This window comes from Argiope bruennichi, chromosome 1 (genome assembly GCF_947563725.1).
Source record: "Argiope bruennichi chromosome 1, qqArgBrue1.1, whole genome shotgun sequence".
Classification (NCBI taxonomy): domain Eukaryota; kingdom Metazoa; phylum Arthropoda; class Arachnida; order Araneae; family Araneidae; genus Argiope; species Argiope bruennichi.
Window position 1 is genome coordinate 71,448,159 of NC_079151.1, and position 16,991 is coordinate 71,465,149.

At 26.5% G+C, this 16,991-nt stretch overlaps 1 protein-coding gene across 7 annotated transcripts in view; it reads left to right on the forward strand.

Moving 5' to 3' along the window:
- Nucleotides 1–16,991, forward strand: part of LOC129979840 (neuronal acetylcholine receptor subunit alpha-7-like) — a 484,828-nt gene that overhangs the window by 432,611 nt on the left and 35,226 nt on the right. For 5 of the 7 annotated variants that reach the window (XM_056090748.1, XM_056090750.1, XM_056090749.1 and 2 more), the window contains one exon: nt 830–2,368. The exons of 1 other annotated variant lie outside the window; for it this stretch is intronic. In XM_056090748.1, coding sequence (XP_055946723.1) covers nt 830–1,399 — 570 coding nt within the window. In that variant the 3' untranslated portion in view covers nt 1,400–2,368. Of the gene's footprint in view, nt 1–829; nt 2,369–13,250; nt 13,967–16,991 lie in introns of those variants that run through there. One more of the 7 variants, XM_056090754.1, reaches the window with a different exon arrangement.

Genomic DNA, 16,991 nt, shown 5'->3' on the forward strand with positions numbered 1-16,991 from the left:
ATCACTGCTTTTTGATTCTGTAGACATGTAGAATTCAATTATGTGTAACGTATATGTAATCTTGTGAAATTGAAGTTCTTGTTCAAGTAGGTGGTAGTAGTGGATTTTATAGCTGTCGTTTACTAAAACGATTGTTGGAGCATAGACTAGTTACTGCATGAATTTCGTAAAATAACTGCTATGTTTAGTGTAGAGAGATAGTTGAAGTAGAAAATTAATTGTTAACATTATCACATCTTCAAAAATGACAGTGACCACTCTAAACATTCTTTTATATATGACTGTGACAAAATTTTTAAAAAGTCTTCATTGATACAAATTAGCAAATATATATATATATACATTTACAAAAATAATCTTTTAGATGAAATCGATCAATCAATTCATCTCTTAATCATTTGTATATTTTCAATAATTTTACAACTTTTTTAAATAAGTCTATCAGAATTCTTTTATACTAATATACTCTTGGTGGGCAAATCAAAACAAAAATAAGTGTCACCTTTAGATTAATAGTTTTTAACTTTTGATACATTATGAAATCAGAATTGAAATATATTATTTATACCAATTTTAAAAAAATATATAAGGCTGTAGTAAAGGTTATGAAAAGGAACTCTGTCACTTAAAGAAGACTCACAAATTCGATGGCACAAACTTATAGAAGACATTGTTTGAGTGATCGAAGAATGTGTGGTGGCAATCACTGAACTGTGGTGTTTTGGAAAGAGTTAATATTTTCAATTATGATGAAATGATGCTGCATGCTGAAAAAAAAAGTTGCAAAACAATCTTTCTTCAATGCATCCTGTTTTCTTCTCCACTTCAGATCAGAACCATATTTCTTCTGTGGCTCCCGTGGATCTTGAGAATGCACCGTCCCGCCAAGATAAGTGCCCGCCTCAAAGCAACATCTTCATTTACTACTTCTGGAGGACGGTCTTCGCGGTTGTCAGCCCCCGATCTCAAAGAACGTTCTTCTAAGAGCCTTCTGGCCAACGTTCTGGACATAGACGATGACTTCAGGCTACAGCACGGCCCTAATAGCAATGCCGGTGCCTCTTCCGCCATGTCCGGTGGAGACTCTGCCTGTGGCTATGTCCAGCTCATTGGACCTAGTGTGGAGGGGACTCCAACGACAACACTCCACGGAGCTACTGGTGCAGCTGCGGCAAATCCAACTTCTTGCCTGAGCTCTCAGAGGGAACTGGCGGCAATATTACGCGAGGTTCGCTACATAACCAAGCGGATGCGCGATGACGACGCGACCCAGGACATAATCTCAGAATGGAAATTCGCTGGTATGGTCGTAGACAGAGTGTGCTTCATCCTTTTTACAGCCTTCACTGTCATCTCGACTTGTGTGTGCCTCTTTTCGGCGCCTCATCTTGTAGCCTGATGGCAAGGCTACGTAGAAATGAATCTATTTGAACTTCTCTCAATATTAATTGTCTTTGATATTTGTAGGGATTTTTTTCGATTTCTTTTGTAATTTTCTTTAAATATTGTTTATAAGAATATATATTTACATACGTTATATATATATATATATGGACACAGATACCTTTATGAGACAGTGAATAAACATTTCGCGTTCACTGGACGAAGTAAAGAGTTACTTTGTCGGCATCATACTATTTGTAAAGAAGGGATCTATAATTTTAATAACTGAAACACATTTCCCTAAAATTTATTTATTATTTAAGATTCTATGAATTTTTATTCTCTATGAGCTTTTCGTGTAGAATGCGTGATCATATTAAATATGAGCTACGGAACAAAAGCAAGGGATCTATATACATAGCATATATTCGTAAAAAACTAATGACACAGTTGACCCTAGAACCTCTTTTCTGCAAGGATTAAAATTTATACATTTAAAATGCCCTTTAGACTATTAGAAATAATATTTTTCATTCACCAGCATGATTGATAAGCCTTTTATTCATATTATCGTTTAAAAATTCAAAGAAAACTTATTGCTTCAGTTCCATGGATTTGAAACTATTGGTATTAAAAAGAAAACCTCCTACATGTAACACATTTTCAAATATGAATTACAAAAATACTTTAAGGTATATAAAATTGCAATAATACCTGAATACTTCACCAAGTTATTTCTTTATCACCGTAGGAAACCTTGATTTGGCTTATTTCAATTTTTTTAGAGTAATTTTTTGCCAGAAAGTTTTATTTATCATGGATGTTATAGATATCATATAAACACTGCCACTGTATAGTTCTAATCCAATCAATGAGTAAGGTTACAAATGATATAATTAACTGTTGACTGACATAGAACATTTGAATATTTATAGAAGCTGTATTTGATATGGAACCTTAATACAAATATATAATAAAAATTATGTTTATCGCTACATAAATATAATAAGAAAAATATTTCAGATTTTGGATTTTTTTTCTTTTCTTTTGTAAAATCTTTTTTGTTTCAGTCTATAAATTAAGGATTAAAAACATATAAATTGCCCATCTTACTTTTTTAAAGGACCATAATTTTATAAAGAGTAAGACAGCTCACTAATACACGAATATGATACATTTCAACTCAAAAATTACAATGTATTATTGAAAACTCGATGTACGCATTAAATTAACAAATTATCATTTCATATTCCGTACAATTATTCCAATTTTATAAGGTTGAAACATTTTTCTCCATTCTTATGAGCAAATACATTACGGAATTTTAATTACATGAAGGAGAAAATGTAATCATATATTTGCTACCAGATTAATTGCAATAAATAAAATTAACAATTTGATAGAAATCATTACAATTCTAAAAGAATATTAAATAAAATTTTACTTGAAATATTTTTATAAAACTATTTACAAAAAAAAACTCTTTTAGCTTCTCACCTATATTAAAGAAACTAATTTTGTCAGAATAATTCAAAATTTTAAACCAAGATATATTTGTTATAAAGGCCATACCATGATACGCTTTATAACTTTTTAAAGAAAGTCGATTTATTGAATGTTTTGAAAGAAAATTTGTATATATATACTATGTGAGATAAACTTTGAAGGTGCTGAAAAATATATACTGAAGTGCAATTTTTCGGAAATATGTTTTTTGTCCCCCTACTTTTTACATTTAAAACAAAAAAAATTTTACTGGATAACTTAAAAGAATCATAATATTGAATAATAACATTTTTAAAAGTTTTATATAAAACTTTTTAAAGGAAAAAGTTTAAATACAAAATAAATAAGAACACTACATTCTACAATCCAAAGAAATAATTATTAAATAATTTTTTTATTATTGATAATTTAATTTATAACTATTGCATTATGTCTTTGATAATATGATTAATTATTTTACTATATAAGAGCTGCTTTCTATTTCTGAAATGAAAATGGTGATTTTAATACTTTTCATAGTCAAAAATTAACGTATAAAAATCTTTAATAATTAATCTCTTATAAGTAAAATCTACAGTTTTTATTATTTATAAATTATTGCACATCTGTAAATGTTTGTTAAAGTTATTGTTAATTGTTAAGTCTAATTTTTAAAAGGTTTAATTAAAGATAAAAATTTATTTTCATGGAGTTCACTTATGAATAATAGTTTTAAGTGAACTCCTGATTCATACATTATTTTTTAATTCCAAAAATATCTATATAAAAAAACATATCGTAAATTAAATATACCTGTATATAAATCAAAATTATAACTTTATTATAAGCATATCTATATTTGGAGAATTTATAACTAAAGACATATCTTTCACTATGTACACTTGATAATTATTACAAAATTCATTGTATAGATTGCTCAACTTATGCTCTGCATATCATCTAGAATAAGATGAAGTTCATCTACATACATAATCAATCGTACATGGTCAGATAAAAATGTTCATGTTTTCTGTTGTTTAGAAAATAATTTCCCGTGTGTAATAGATTAAAGTAAGATTCATTGGCAGAATATTCATGGCAGTAATAACATAATTTCCGAATGCACTGCATACTTGTTACAGGAAAAGTGTTAAAAATTATATCGAACAAACTTGTGTTGAAGATATTTTTTAAAATGATGATGCATAGCCATATATTACTTCAATCATGCTTTACGAATATAGTATATGATAATATGAATTTTTAGAAGTTTAGAAAGTTTGTAGACAGATTTTTTCCATGCTCTATTCAGAACGATTCTCAAATGTGTGTAATAAATATTTCATAGCTTTAAAGTAGCATACTGTGAAGTAAGGGAGCATCTCTTCTGCTTGAAGTTTCAAATCTGCTGGTTTATGCTGGTAATAATCGTGATTTTTCGGTTGACTTTTTTAAAGTTTTTCAAATCGTCTTTAAAATCAATTAAAAATCCTATATAAAAATCATACTAAAACCATATATATTCATATATAAATCAATTTAAAAATCGCATTAAAATCATATATAAATCAATTAAAAATCATATATAAAATCAATTTTATTGTCATAAATATTTATATTTAAAGACCTTTCTCAAATGTCTAAAATGCACTTAGAACATTCAAAAGATTTTGGCATTTTATTTAATGATATGATATCAGACTATCAACTTTCTTAAACTTTTAGCTTAATCATTTTATGTTTATGTATATTTTATATTTTTATTCATTTATTTATTTCGTTTTTTTATTTTTATTTTATTTTATTCATTAATTTATTATCATTATCATTTTAAGATATACAGCAACATATTTTTACCTGTTTGAAGAAAATAATTTTCCCTTCACATCTTTCAAATTATGAGAATTATTGAAGTGTACATGTATTTTCTATTTCTCATCAAAGCAAATTATGTAAATAGTTTCTTTTGTCTGTAAAATAATAACAAGGTATTAATATTTCAATTAAAATTTCATAAATTAAAGAAAACTCATATTAAAAGCTGAAAATAGAAATTATTAAGTTTATCAGACCTATCTTAAAGACCTTAAATGCACTCAGAAAACTCAAAAGATTTTAGTAGTGAGATGATGAGTAATCATCATTCATCAGTGAGATGATGTTTGAGTATCAAATTTCTGAAGCTTATATCTTAAACAGTTTATGTTTTTTTTATTTTATTTTTTATTCGTTTTATTTATGTGTATTTTTTATTTTATTTATTAATTTATTATCACTATCATTATATATCATGATATAAAACAACACATATTTTTACCTGTTTGAAAAATATAATTTTCCATTCACATCTTTCAAATTATAAGAATTATTAAAGAGTAGATGTATTTTCTATTTTTCATCAAATCAAATTATGTAACTAGTTTCTTTTATTTGTAAAACAATAACGAAATACTAATGCTTCATTATAATTTTAATAATTTCATAAATTAAAGAAAACTCCTATTGGTAACATACAATAGAAATTATTAAATCTCTAAATATCTATAAATCAGTATCAAGTTTTTAAATCGATCTGGAATAATAAAATGATTTTTATTCGTTTTGATTAATTTATTTTGATATCCCAATTTCAGATTTAAAATAGACTTTCTATGTTTAAAATATATTGACTTCGTGGTGCTGATTTGCTCAGTCTCAATATTAATGTTTACCAAAAAATGTTTTAAGAAAAACGAAGACGTAATATAAATGAATTTTCACCTCCCATATTCAATGATCAGAACCTTCAGAATTTAGAGATTATTTTCGAGTGTATATCCAATTCAAATCCCTTTCTTAAAGACTTTTTTGCAGTATCATCGAAAATTTTTATTTTTAAAATAAATGTCGATCTTCGATAGTATATTCTCGAATATTTCATATTCTTTCAATTTAATTATAAATAGCAAAAACTCTCCAAGTCTTATGTTTATGACACCAGTTGAAATATTTTTATTCACTTTAATACAAAAAGTGATAAGATATTTCATATCTGGTAATACGTTTGAATCTTCCAACAGAAGAAAACGCTCCTCCGTGTTTCGAATTCAATTCAACAATATTAACCGTATAATCTTGCTGTCATAATTCGAATTTAAATCGTATTTAATCCACTCTATGTAGATTTGATCTGAACTGGGTAGAACCGGTTCCTATTTGCCTGTCATTTCAGTAACATTCTTTTATTGTCTTACATATAAAGAACATTTTTTGGTTTTTAGTGACATTCATCGTTCGAAAGTTCATGAATGCATTTTGTTGGGTATTATAGGAAAATGTGTACGAGAAATTTTGTATTTTTGCATAATAAAAACCTACTAAAAATGTCTAGAGGTCATTTCCTTGAAAAAGACATAAAGCTCATTGTGATGTTTAAAAATGGGTTTTTAAAGCACTGATGAAAATATAATCGATGCTCTTATCTTTGAGTAATTGAATCAGCTCTTTGGTAGTTTGATTTATATTTTTAGAAAAAAAAACAATTTAAAATAGATTTGAAAGTTTTGTTGCTGAATTTAATACCACACTCTTTTCAAAATTTAATATTACTTCTGTATATATTTGCTTGAATGTTTTTATTTTGTTAAAATGTGAACGAATATCTCAATTTTCTATTTCAAACTACTTATTATTTTCTATGTATACTGAAGAAAATTCGATTCCTATTACACAGTTTTTTTATTTTAAAATGAAAGTTTTGACTTTGATTCGAATTAAAATGTCTTAAAAATCGGTGAAATGACGTAAAGAAATCGAAAATCAAATTTTAACTATTCTGCCACATGGCATTTTTTTAATATTTCCTTTATATTAAAGTAATTAAAACAATTAAATAACTTTTGAAGCATTATTAACAAGAATTACATTTCATGAATAAGGTATTATTATTACAAGCAAATAAATTGCTGTTAATTTTTTATCGTGTATTAGAAATCTTCCTAAAAATCACACGTTATGATTTATAAAATTAGTTGTTCTGACGCATGTTAGATTCAGGTCAAAAGACAATTCATTACTCTTTTTATCATCCTTAAAGTTAGGCAATTAACAATTATCGCTTGAATTTTAAGTCTTGATATTTACTAAGAAATTTAGAAATATTTAAAATATTTTGTTTTAGAAACTTCACTTTTATATTGAAATTGCTTGCTATATGAAATTATCTGATAAATCAAATTTGTTGTATGTGGTATCATAGTATTTAATATAATTTCAGTTTTAAATAAATTTTTAAAGAAATCATTATCTTAAAGATATTTTACTTTTAAAATTTATTAAAATCTTAATATGATTGCTAATGCATTTTAGAAAACTCGTTATGTTTTAGAGTATATTTTTTACCATGGATATTGGGCGAATTAATAAAAACCCTCTTTGAAAGCGATAAAAATTTCGCAAATATTATTTAAGCATAACAGTATTTCTTATATATTTTTAATGTCATGCAAATGTTTTAAAGAGATATCTTGAAAATGTTGTGTAATATATTGCATAAAAAATGAAATTACCACTAAGTAGCATCGAAAATTTTTCAATATTACTTTGTCTTATTGTTATAATTACTATCACTAACATTAAGAGAATCAAATAAAATCTGTGAAATAATATTTAATTAAAGTATCAAAACACTGAAACATTATAGTTGTCAATATATTAAAGTATATATTTATAAACGAATTTATTTTCAAACAATGAATTTAAGAGGAAAGTTGTTAATATTATTTTAATTCAGTCTAACAATTTTATTTATTAATGTGGGGGGAGGGCGGGTACATCATTTTTTTCCTTGTCTTACTTTGCTGATTTTCAGTTGTGCATAATTATAATTGAACTAATTTTTTTTTTCTAATAAAAAGAATTAGCATCGTTCAATAGCTTTTTAATTTAGGCTAGTTATTTATTTTCCATCATTAATCCTTCAAATAATTCAAGAAATCGTCTCAAAATTAACTGTTATCTGTAATGTAATAGATAAAATGGTCTTTCATCTTTGTTTACATCCACAGAATGTTTTTCGCTAAACTTTTAGTAAAGCATCTTATGTCAGCATATATTTTGAGCTTGTAATAATTCATTGTTTAATTTTATTAAAAAAAATGATTGGTTAGTTCATTCAGCAATGCCAGTTAAAAATTGTTAGTTTATATAAAAACAATAAATGCTAAATTTATGAAATATGAATTGAAATTATAATTATAAATCGAATATTTATTTATTTTATTTTTTGGGATTCAACCATATGTTTTTATTAGTTTATATGTAATTATCAAAAGTTATATTGTGATTATAATTATGTACATGATATTTATTTCATTTTTTATTAAAAATATTTATATATTTTATTTATTTCTTTAATAACTTTATTTTTAAGAAAACAATATACTTTTTATACAATAACTGCTTATATATGAAAAAGATAGTTTTAACATAATTAATTCCTTTATATCAGAATAGAATGAAATGCTTTCATTCCAGAAATTTCAAGTAAATAAGGTATATATGCATACAAAATAAATATATAAATACACACATACACAATATATATATATATATATATACTATTCGTCAAAAGAATTTTCTTTTAAGCAATATGGATCAAGGCATTCAAGAAAAGCATTACAGTGCGGTTATGAATTTTGCATTATCTATTAAGCTAAATATACAGCCATTAAAAAAATCACTTATATTCATTGTTTTCTTTTCACTTTCATTATTATTTCTGGTTAAATTTTTATCCTTCTAATATATTATCAAATACATCTATTTTAATTTTTACCGGTAAAACTATGCAAATTTTATTCTATTTACACATATTTATATACTCCTTTGTGTGTATTTTTGTCATGTATTTGTGTTTTTTTAATGGATGCAACCGAACTTTTACAAAATTTTAACAATTTAAGTGTTTACTGTTTATTTTTATTTATTTATTTCAATTGGAAATTTAAAAGGCATTAATCTGAAATGAAAATATTTTCTCAGATTTTTTTTTCGATAGTTAATTTTTTAAACTTGTAGACTAAATTTAATAACATGTTTTATTTTCAAAAATTAAAGTAAAAAGATTACAATTGACAACAGTTTATTTTATTGTCAAATAAGATACTTTAAGAAATTATGAACTGCGTTTTAACTTGTGAAAACCGAACGTTAAAATTCATAAATTGGGAAAAAGGAACTAAAAGAAGTGATTACCATTATCCATTACCATTATCAAAACTAAATAAGATTCTCAATAAAATAACATATCTATTTATCAGATATAATAATTCCGACCACAAGACTGTTTCTATTTAGATTTTATCACCAGTTTTTAAAAGTCCTCAATATGCGTTATGTTCGCAGATGTTATTTATTTTAACATCAAAGAAACAAATTTTAAAAATTTTATTTTAACAGATTTTTGCCATTTTAAAAATTCAAAATAAACTGACTCCTTCTTCAAAATGTGCGTGAACTATACTATTAAATTTTAACATATTTTTTTTAAAAAAATCTGATTTTGTTACTCAAATTTTCACCAAATTCTTCAAAAAGTTCAAATTTTTCATTGATTTTTATGGTGAATATGGTATTATTAAGAACATTATTTGCATTTTTATTTTTAATCTATTAATTTCGATAAAATAATGGATTAATTTAGAGAATTTAGAACATACTATATTTTATAAGTTGTGGCCATTTTTTTAATGTAGACGTTATTCATTTTATGTTTAAGGTTTTACATTCATAGATGATAAAAAGTGCACGTGGGTTAAAGTTCCGAGTCCCAATTACAGCAAGAATTTAAATTTTGGGATATTAATAGTGGTTCTGTAAGTGCAAATATCCTGTTTCATCTTTAATTGAACCAAAATGCAAAGTATCTAAACCGCCGAAATAGAAAGTCATACTAATTATTTTCTTCTAATGGAGCCAATTAAACTTTCATGGAACGAGAAATTCAAAATCCACTACAGTAACATCATTATTTTAATAAATGTTGAGAAATACATCTTTATTAGTCCTGTATTTTTATACTGCTTGAAGTAAGATTACATACTTTTTTTCTCAAAAGGGTTTAATTAAATTTTAAAAGTGCGTTCCCCATTTAGTGAATTTATGAAACATGTAGCAGCGTGATAAATGAATTGGGCTACAAAATTAAATTTAATAAAATTGCAGTGTTAATATATTTTTAGAGAAAAGTATTTTTCGTTCGTTGTTTTTTTCTCTTCAAAGAAGCGAAATAATTTCTGTATGTTTAATAGATTTCTTTTATTTTTAAACAGTTTGAAATTATAATACCTTATTTAACAGAAATTTTTCTGTTTTATCTTGAATTTGAAAATTTTATTTATCAGTTTTTAAAGTTAATTTTTTGTAATGAACCATGATGAAAGCATGATTATAATTTTTTGTAATATTATCTAGTCATAAAATTATAACATGAATCATTGCTGGATTGTATCAGCGTCTGAATACTTGTAGATACATTTTGGCTTGTGTAAAAAAAATATAATATAGTGAGTACCTGTTTTAAATATAGAATGTTTATAGTTTGGCATAATATCTTTAAATTGCGTCGTGTGACTTACGTAATATCATTTGAATTTTTAAAAAATGAGCAGACACATTACTGAATTTAGAGCAATCTATTTTTTAATAACTGCTGAATAAGACTTATTTTGAATTTCAATTATGTTTTTAATCAAAACGTCATTGAAATTTAAATGTTTTCTTCAGTATTTTCGAAGTACATTGCTGCATAAAAATTATTTTTTACACTCCTTTAAAACTTAATAAGCTAACTTTTCAGTGATATCAATTTTATTTTCATACATTTCTTTCTTATTACAAATAATCTTTTAAAGTTTTTAAATATTATAAATTAAATATATTTTACAATAAATAAATTAAATATATTTTACAATGACGGGTTTTTTAATAGTGTCGTTTAAACGTACGCTCTTTGTAACAATATTAAAATCTCGTTCTGTGTATTTTTACTTTTATTACTGCAATTAAAAGTAAAAATAATATAAAGTAGACGAATCAGTCCTTAAATATTATCATTCTATAATGACTCGGGCCAGAAATTCGAAATATTTTCAATTTTTTTGCTTCCATTTTCTTTTAAATTTGTGATTTATTCACATTGTTTACAAATATATATCATTCTTAACATTTGTCATTTTCATCATTTTAAATCAAAAATTTACCGGAAAGACATTTTTTAAATATTTTTAATACAAGATAATATAACCTTTTTCCGCCCAAACCCAATATTTAAATAGATTTAAACCATTTTTACTGATTTATTTGCGAAATATTTGTATAATAGAATTTTCAGAACTTTGTTGCTTGAAAGAAAATGTTTTTAAATTGTAATAATATAATTAATTTGAATTTTAATAATTATCTTTATACTCTGTGACTTCCAAAATGTTATATTTCATAGTTCAGGATGGATATGAATTCATTCTCCAACCACCACCACCCTCCTCTATTTGTCGATGTAGATAATACTAAAAAAATAATTTGAATTAAATCAAAGAAATTTTCTTTAGCATATCACAGGGTATATTTTATCTCAACATAAGGCAATATTTCTTTAAAAAGAAAAAAAATACGAATTGATTCTAGAGTAAATAATACATTATTCTCAATTATTATTGATTTTTGAAAATATGGTAAAATATAGTGCGGTCATAATGTGAAATATCTAGAAACTGTTTGAATTATTCATCAAATAGTGCATAACATATCGTTGGTGCAAAATTATAGTATTCGTTTCGATTCATATAGGTTATTAGACTCATAATTTTGTCTAAAGATATAATTAAGATTATGAGTTAAACTATTATTTTTTTTTCAAAAAAATATTCCATTTGATGCTTTTATGCACATAAGAATAATAAAAAAAAAAAAAAAAAAAACTGTAAAATATTATTCCAACAAGAAATTTATTTTATTATTTCGAAATCTGCTGTAAGTGTTTAGAAATAAAATTATTATAAACGGCAAGAATCAATTTGTTGCTACTGCCTTGTGTAAATCTTGCTTGCAAGTAGTTTATTCAAAAGAAAAGGAAAAACAGAAAAAAAATGAAGGAAAGTGGTAAGCCTATTAGATTCGACCATATTCTTCCATTGTAGAGAAAAGACATGTGAGAAGACAGTTTTTTAAATTTATATACAGAATTCAGGGAATAAGTCCTTAATGAACGATGAAACTAAAATGTATGATTCTAAGAATAGTAACATTGTTAAAAATTGTCAAATTTTGTCCAAAAACGTCTAAATTACATTCAGGTCAGAGAAGAAATTCATATTTGTTAGTTATGGTAGATTATCGTAAACAAAATTTTGGTCGAGTTCCCTGTATTTCTTTGCATTCAGCAGTAACATTAATGTTGAGTATATTCAGACTTTGATATACTCAACAATTACTTTGATATACTCAGAATACTCAATAAGTATATCTGAAAGATATACTTATGAAACTGCAAAGAAAGGAGTATGAATCTTTTTTTCACTTGCCTCTGCCATATTCCTCCACGTCTTATAACGGGCTTAGGAGAAAGCTGACTTTGCAGATGACAACATTTGGAGTTGGTGAGACTAAAGGAGTAGTGTTCGAATATTAAGAAAATAAGAAAGTTTGAATTTAAAAAGTCGAGGTCATCTGCTCCTTTGAAGGAGATGGGTACTTATCTCAGCAAAATGGGCCAGAGAGTGACTGCACTAATAGCAAGAGGCCAAACGTCTTTGATCAAACAAAAAAAAAGTCACGAGGTAGAATGACAAATGGGTGTAGAATTGTTTAGAACGTGCCATGACCCTAAATGTCGAGTGAAGGGGGGTGTCCGACGCCTTCAAGAGACTGTCCAGCGTAAAGAACTCGTATATGATGCTACTGATGTGTAAATGGTAGACCACATAAGTATCTGTCGATACTTCGTAGTTCAGTGGTAGCGAGATGGTCAATTATACATTCTATCAAATAATGGTCAGGCATGGAATTATTTCGACATTTCTTGTCCTTGGAACAGGGAGTCAATTGCCACCAAAAAGTCAGTCGGGGCTGAAGAGCTTTTATTATATTAAACATGTTCACCACCTTATACCCATCAATATGCGAATTCAAGGTGTTGCAAACAAGAGTAATATAATCATCTTAAGGTAAGACATAATAGAAAAAGAGATTTCATGAAAATTTTATATGATTTTGAGTTGCCAGCAATAAAAATTTTGCAAATTAAATTTTGTTTTTTAATTTTTCTTCGTACATTATTTAAGTGCATTTTGTTGTTGTTCGTGCAGACATGCTTCAACATGTTCTTTTCTCCATTTTTCTTGCAGGTGAAGACAATCTTCTTGACATGGCTACCGTTTATCCTCCGAATGAGTCGACCGGGAAAGAAAATCACGCGCAAGCACCTCTTCATGAGCTCCAAGATGAAGGAGCTCGAACTGAAGGAGCGATCTTCCCGAAGCCTGCTGGCCAATGTCCTGGATATGGACGACGACTTCCGCCAGCAGAACAGCACTTCCGGGGGGGTCGGTTACGTGCATACGGTTAGTGGGGGCCGCGCCGGGGGGACGGGAGGGGGGTCGGGGGACGAGACTCCCCTCTACCACCCGTGCCTAAGCACGCAGAGGGAGCTGCAGAGCATTCTCAGAGAGCTACGGTTCATCACCAGGAGAATGCGAGAAGAGGACGAGAACCAAGAAGTCATATCTGACTGGAAATTTGCAGGCATGGTCGTCGACCGGATCTGCCTGTTCGGGTTCACCCTCTTCACGATCTTGTCCACCTGCGTCACAATATTCTCGGCACCACACCTCGTAGCGTGAGGAACGATTTTTTCGTGAGAGTGACTACGACACATATTTGACCATGACAACTGCAGAAACCACTGCTACGATCGGGTCTTTTGAAGCACTCGTAGGAATATTCAATAGATCAGAGATCATTCATATCAATATCTAATATGATGCCACCATGGCACGAAAATACTAAAATTCAATACATACTTTGCATACTTTTAAAATTTAATTTGGATAAAAAATTGATTTAAAAAATGTTGAATTAATTTACTTAAATTTTACCAAGTTTAAATAAAATTGAACTTTATATCAAAATATTTTCATTTATTTTCATTATATAAAAATATTTTGGAATTTCAAAATTTAATAGCTAAAATCAAAACACTATGAAAGTTTGTTATTGGATTCAATATTATTAAAAGAAATTTCTTATTGTTATTTTAAATATAAACATCCAACATATTTTTTAACAATCATATGAAAAAAAAATCCAGCTTTTTGAAATAAGCATGTAAAATCATTAAAAACATTTTTTTCACGGTAAATTACTTTAAAAAAATTGTAAAATATTTGCATGCAAAAGCAAAAAAATTGATTTTTTTCCGATTAATGTGATTAAAAAAAATTATAAATTCAAGCACATCATAAAATGTTTAGCAACTTTACTTTTGGGTAACTAAATTTATTAGAAATATATTGTCACTAATATTTTGATTAAGATTTTTATACACTATCAAATTATTTCTGTTTATTCTTTTACTAAAGTGCAAAAATGACCCGATTGTATCAGTTGACACCATCAAGAACTTTAATGAATTAATTACTATTAGTTCTACTTTGTGTATTAATACACGTAACATTATCCATAGTTAAGTTTTTTACTAAAACTCTTATTATAAAACTTCAAATTATAACACGAATTTTGATGGAATTTTTAGCTTTATGTTTACAAGGAAAATATATCCCAACTTTAATTAACATTCCGATAAAAAGAAAAATAATATTCTTTCTTATTATGTATAATTCTTACGTATTCAACTTAATTTAATATACTTATCAAAATAAGATTCTCATATTATTTATCATTATAATTATCAAACATATTAACTTCTATGATTCTAAATTTAGTTTGCTTTGTTATTTGTTTATATTCGTGAAGCTTAGAATCACAGGAGTACAACATCCTGACATTTTGTCGAGCTCATGAAAATCATAAATGTTAGGGACGCAGAATGTCAGAGAGCTGAGCTACATTTTTTTCTTTGCCTCAAAATAAATTTGCACTCAATTTCACTGCCATGCACAAAGTGCAATTTCTTGTAAGCTAACACTTGTACTCCTTTGCATCGTAGCTTTCATTTCAAAACAATCTGGCTTCTGTAACTATTATAGTTTGTAAACAACACTACACAAGTATTATTTGAGGTATCCGATTGCACCAGAACAGCTGTTGCAAATATAAATGAATGGCTGAAATAGGTACATATCTGTATAAACATTCTATGAAGTTTTTTTCTTATCATTTCAAGACAGATCTAGAAATGTACTAGAATTCTTCGGATTGAATCCAAACTCCGAATCATATAAGATTATTTTTAAAAAATTATTTTACATTTTGCAAAATAATTTTTCTCTGAAATATTACGTTAATATAAGTTATCAAGTTTTTTTAGACTAAAAAAAAAAGTCTGACTGCAGTCTCAGATTGCATAAAAGGAATTATTTCAACAATAGACAATCTTTGTGATTATGACTTTTAATATTTGAAAATTTTCAACAGTCTTCAGAATGTGATTCCTGATTAACATATTCTACAAAAAGAGTGCCAAATATTATCAGACTTTTTCAATACAAATAGTTTAAAACGCACAGAATTTTAGAAAAAAAATTTATATTACAATCGTGTCTACAGAACAAATTATGTATACATATATATATATTTGTTTGAAATGAAAGTTACATTCACAATTTAACTATAATATGGCATTGAAATATATTAAGACTGACAAAAAAAACCTAAACATTGTTTTCATGATTTATTGTTTCACATTAAAGTACTTACCGTGATATTAATATTAAATGAAGTGTTTATGATTATGACTGCTCAGACAAACTCAGAATAACAGAAATATTCGGACAAACGGCAGAACTTCGTGGGAAATACTTCATCTTTGAACGTTATACTAACAAAGCAAAATACTGATTATTCAGATGGACTTTTAGTTACAGGCGATATGAAAAGTATTTTCCTTGTAAATAGTAGTACTGCTACGTTAACTTAAAACAAAATGTAATCATGCATGTACATATATATTCCAATGAACATTTAAAATTTAACGATACTAGTGCTAAAAACGTTTTTAATCTTTATGCAATAACTAAGCCTTCCTGACACAGGATATACAAAATTGAATACAGATCAGAGCTTTTAATCTGTTTCAAACATACTCTTTAATAATTGTTAAAATATGTAACATTTATCTCTAAAAATGCTTTTTCTCATGCATTAATATTATGCTATTTATTTTCATTGCTTTAGTTTCATTTTATAACATTATACTTTGTTAAGGGTAATAAAATTTCCGTATTATTTAGATGAAATGAAGACTAAAAGTGTCAGTTGAGTGAAAAAAATTTACATTGCGCCATTTAACTTTTTTTAAATATTTTTTTAATCATATGGAACTTTTTTTAATTACATTTCTAAGTTCAAAATTATTCCTTAAATATCAGCAGTTATATAATATTATCACTAAAATAGTAGAGTCAATTTTTCTAGAATATAAAGCAATATTAACTGTGTATTTATGATATCATAAACATTTTATTTGCAAACATTTTGCATTTCTGATATAATGTTTATAATTTCAAAAATATAATATTTCTGAAATCCTTTACAATTTTGAACTGTGAACATTAAAATTAAAGATTAATATGTATTAGTTTTGAAAGAAATGAAAAATAGTAGTGAATTTCAGATTCACACTTATTTTAAAGGCATATATATATTAATACACACATAAATATAAGGATAAACATTATCCTATTATGCTTTTTCTGAAGGATATATCCTGTGTCTTTAAGCCTGTTATTGCAAACAACTACCGCTAACATAGTAAATGGTTTTGTCGAATGATATATAAAAAAAAAACCCTATTGCAAAGAGATTGAGTTTCATTCAAATGCTCACCATACGAACATAAAATGCGTGTCAATACCGTACTCAGTAAAAATAATCCCTAATATTTGTATACAAATTTGAAATAAAAAGAA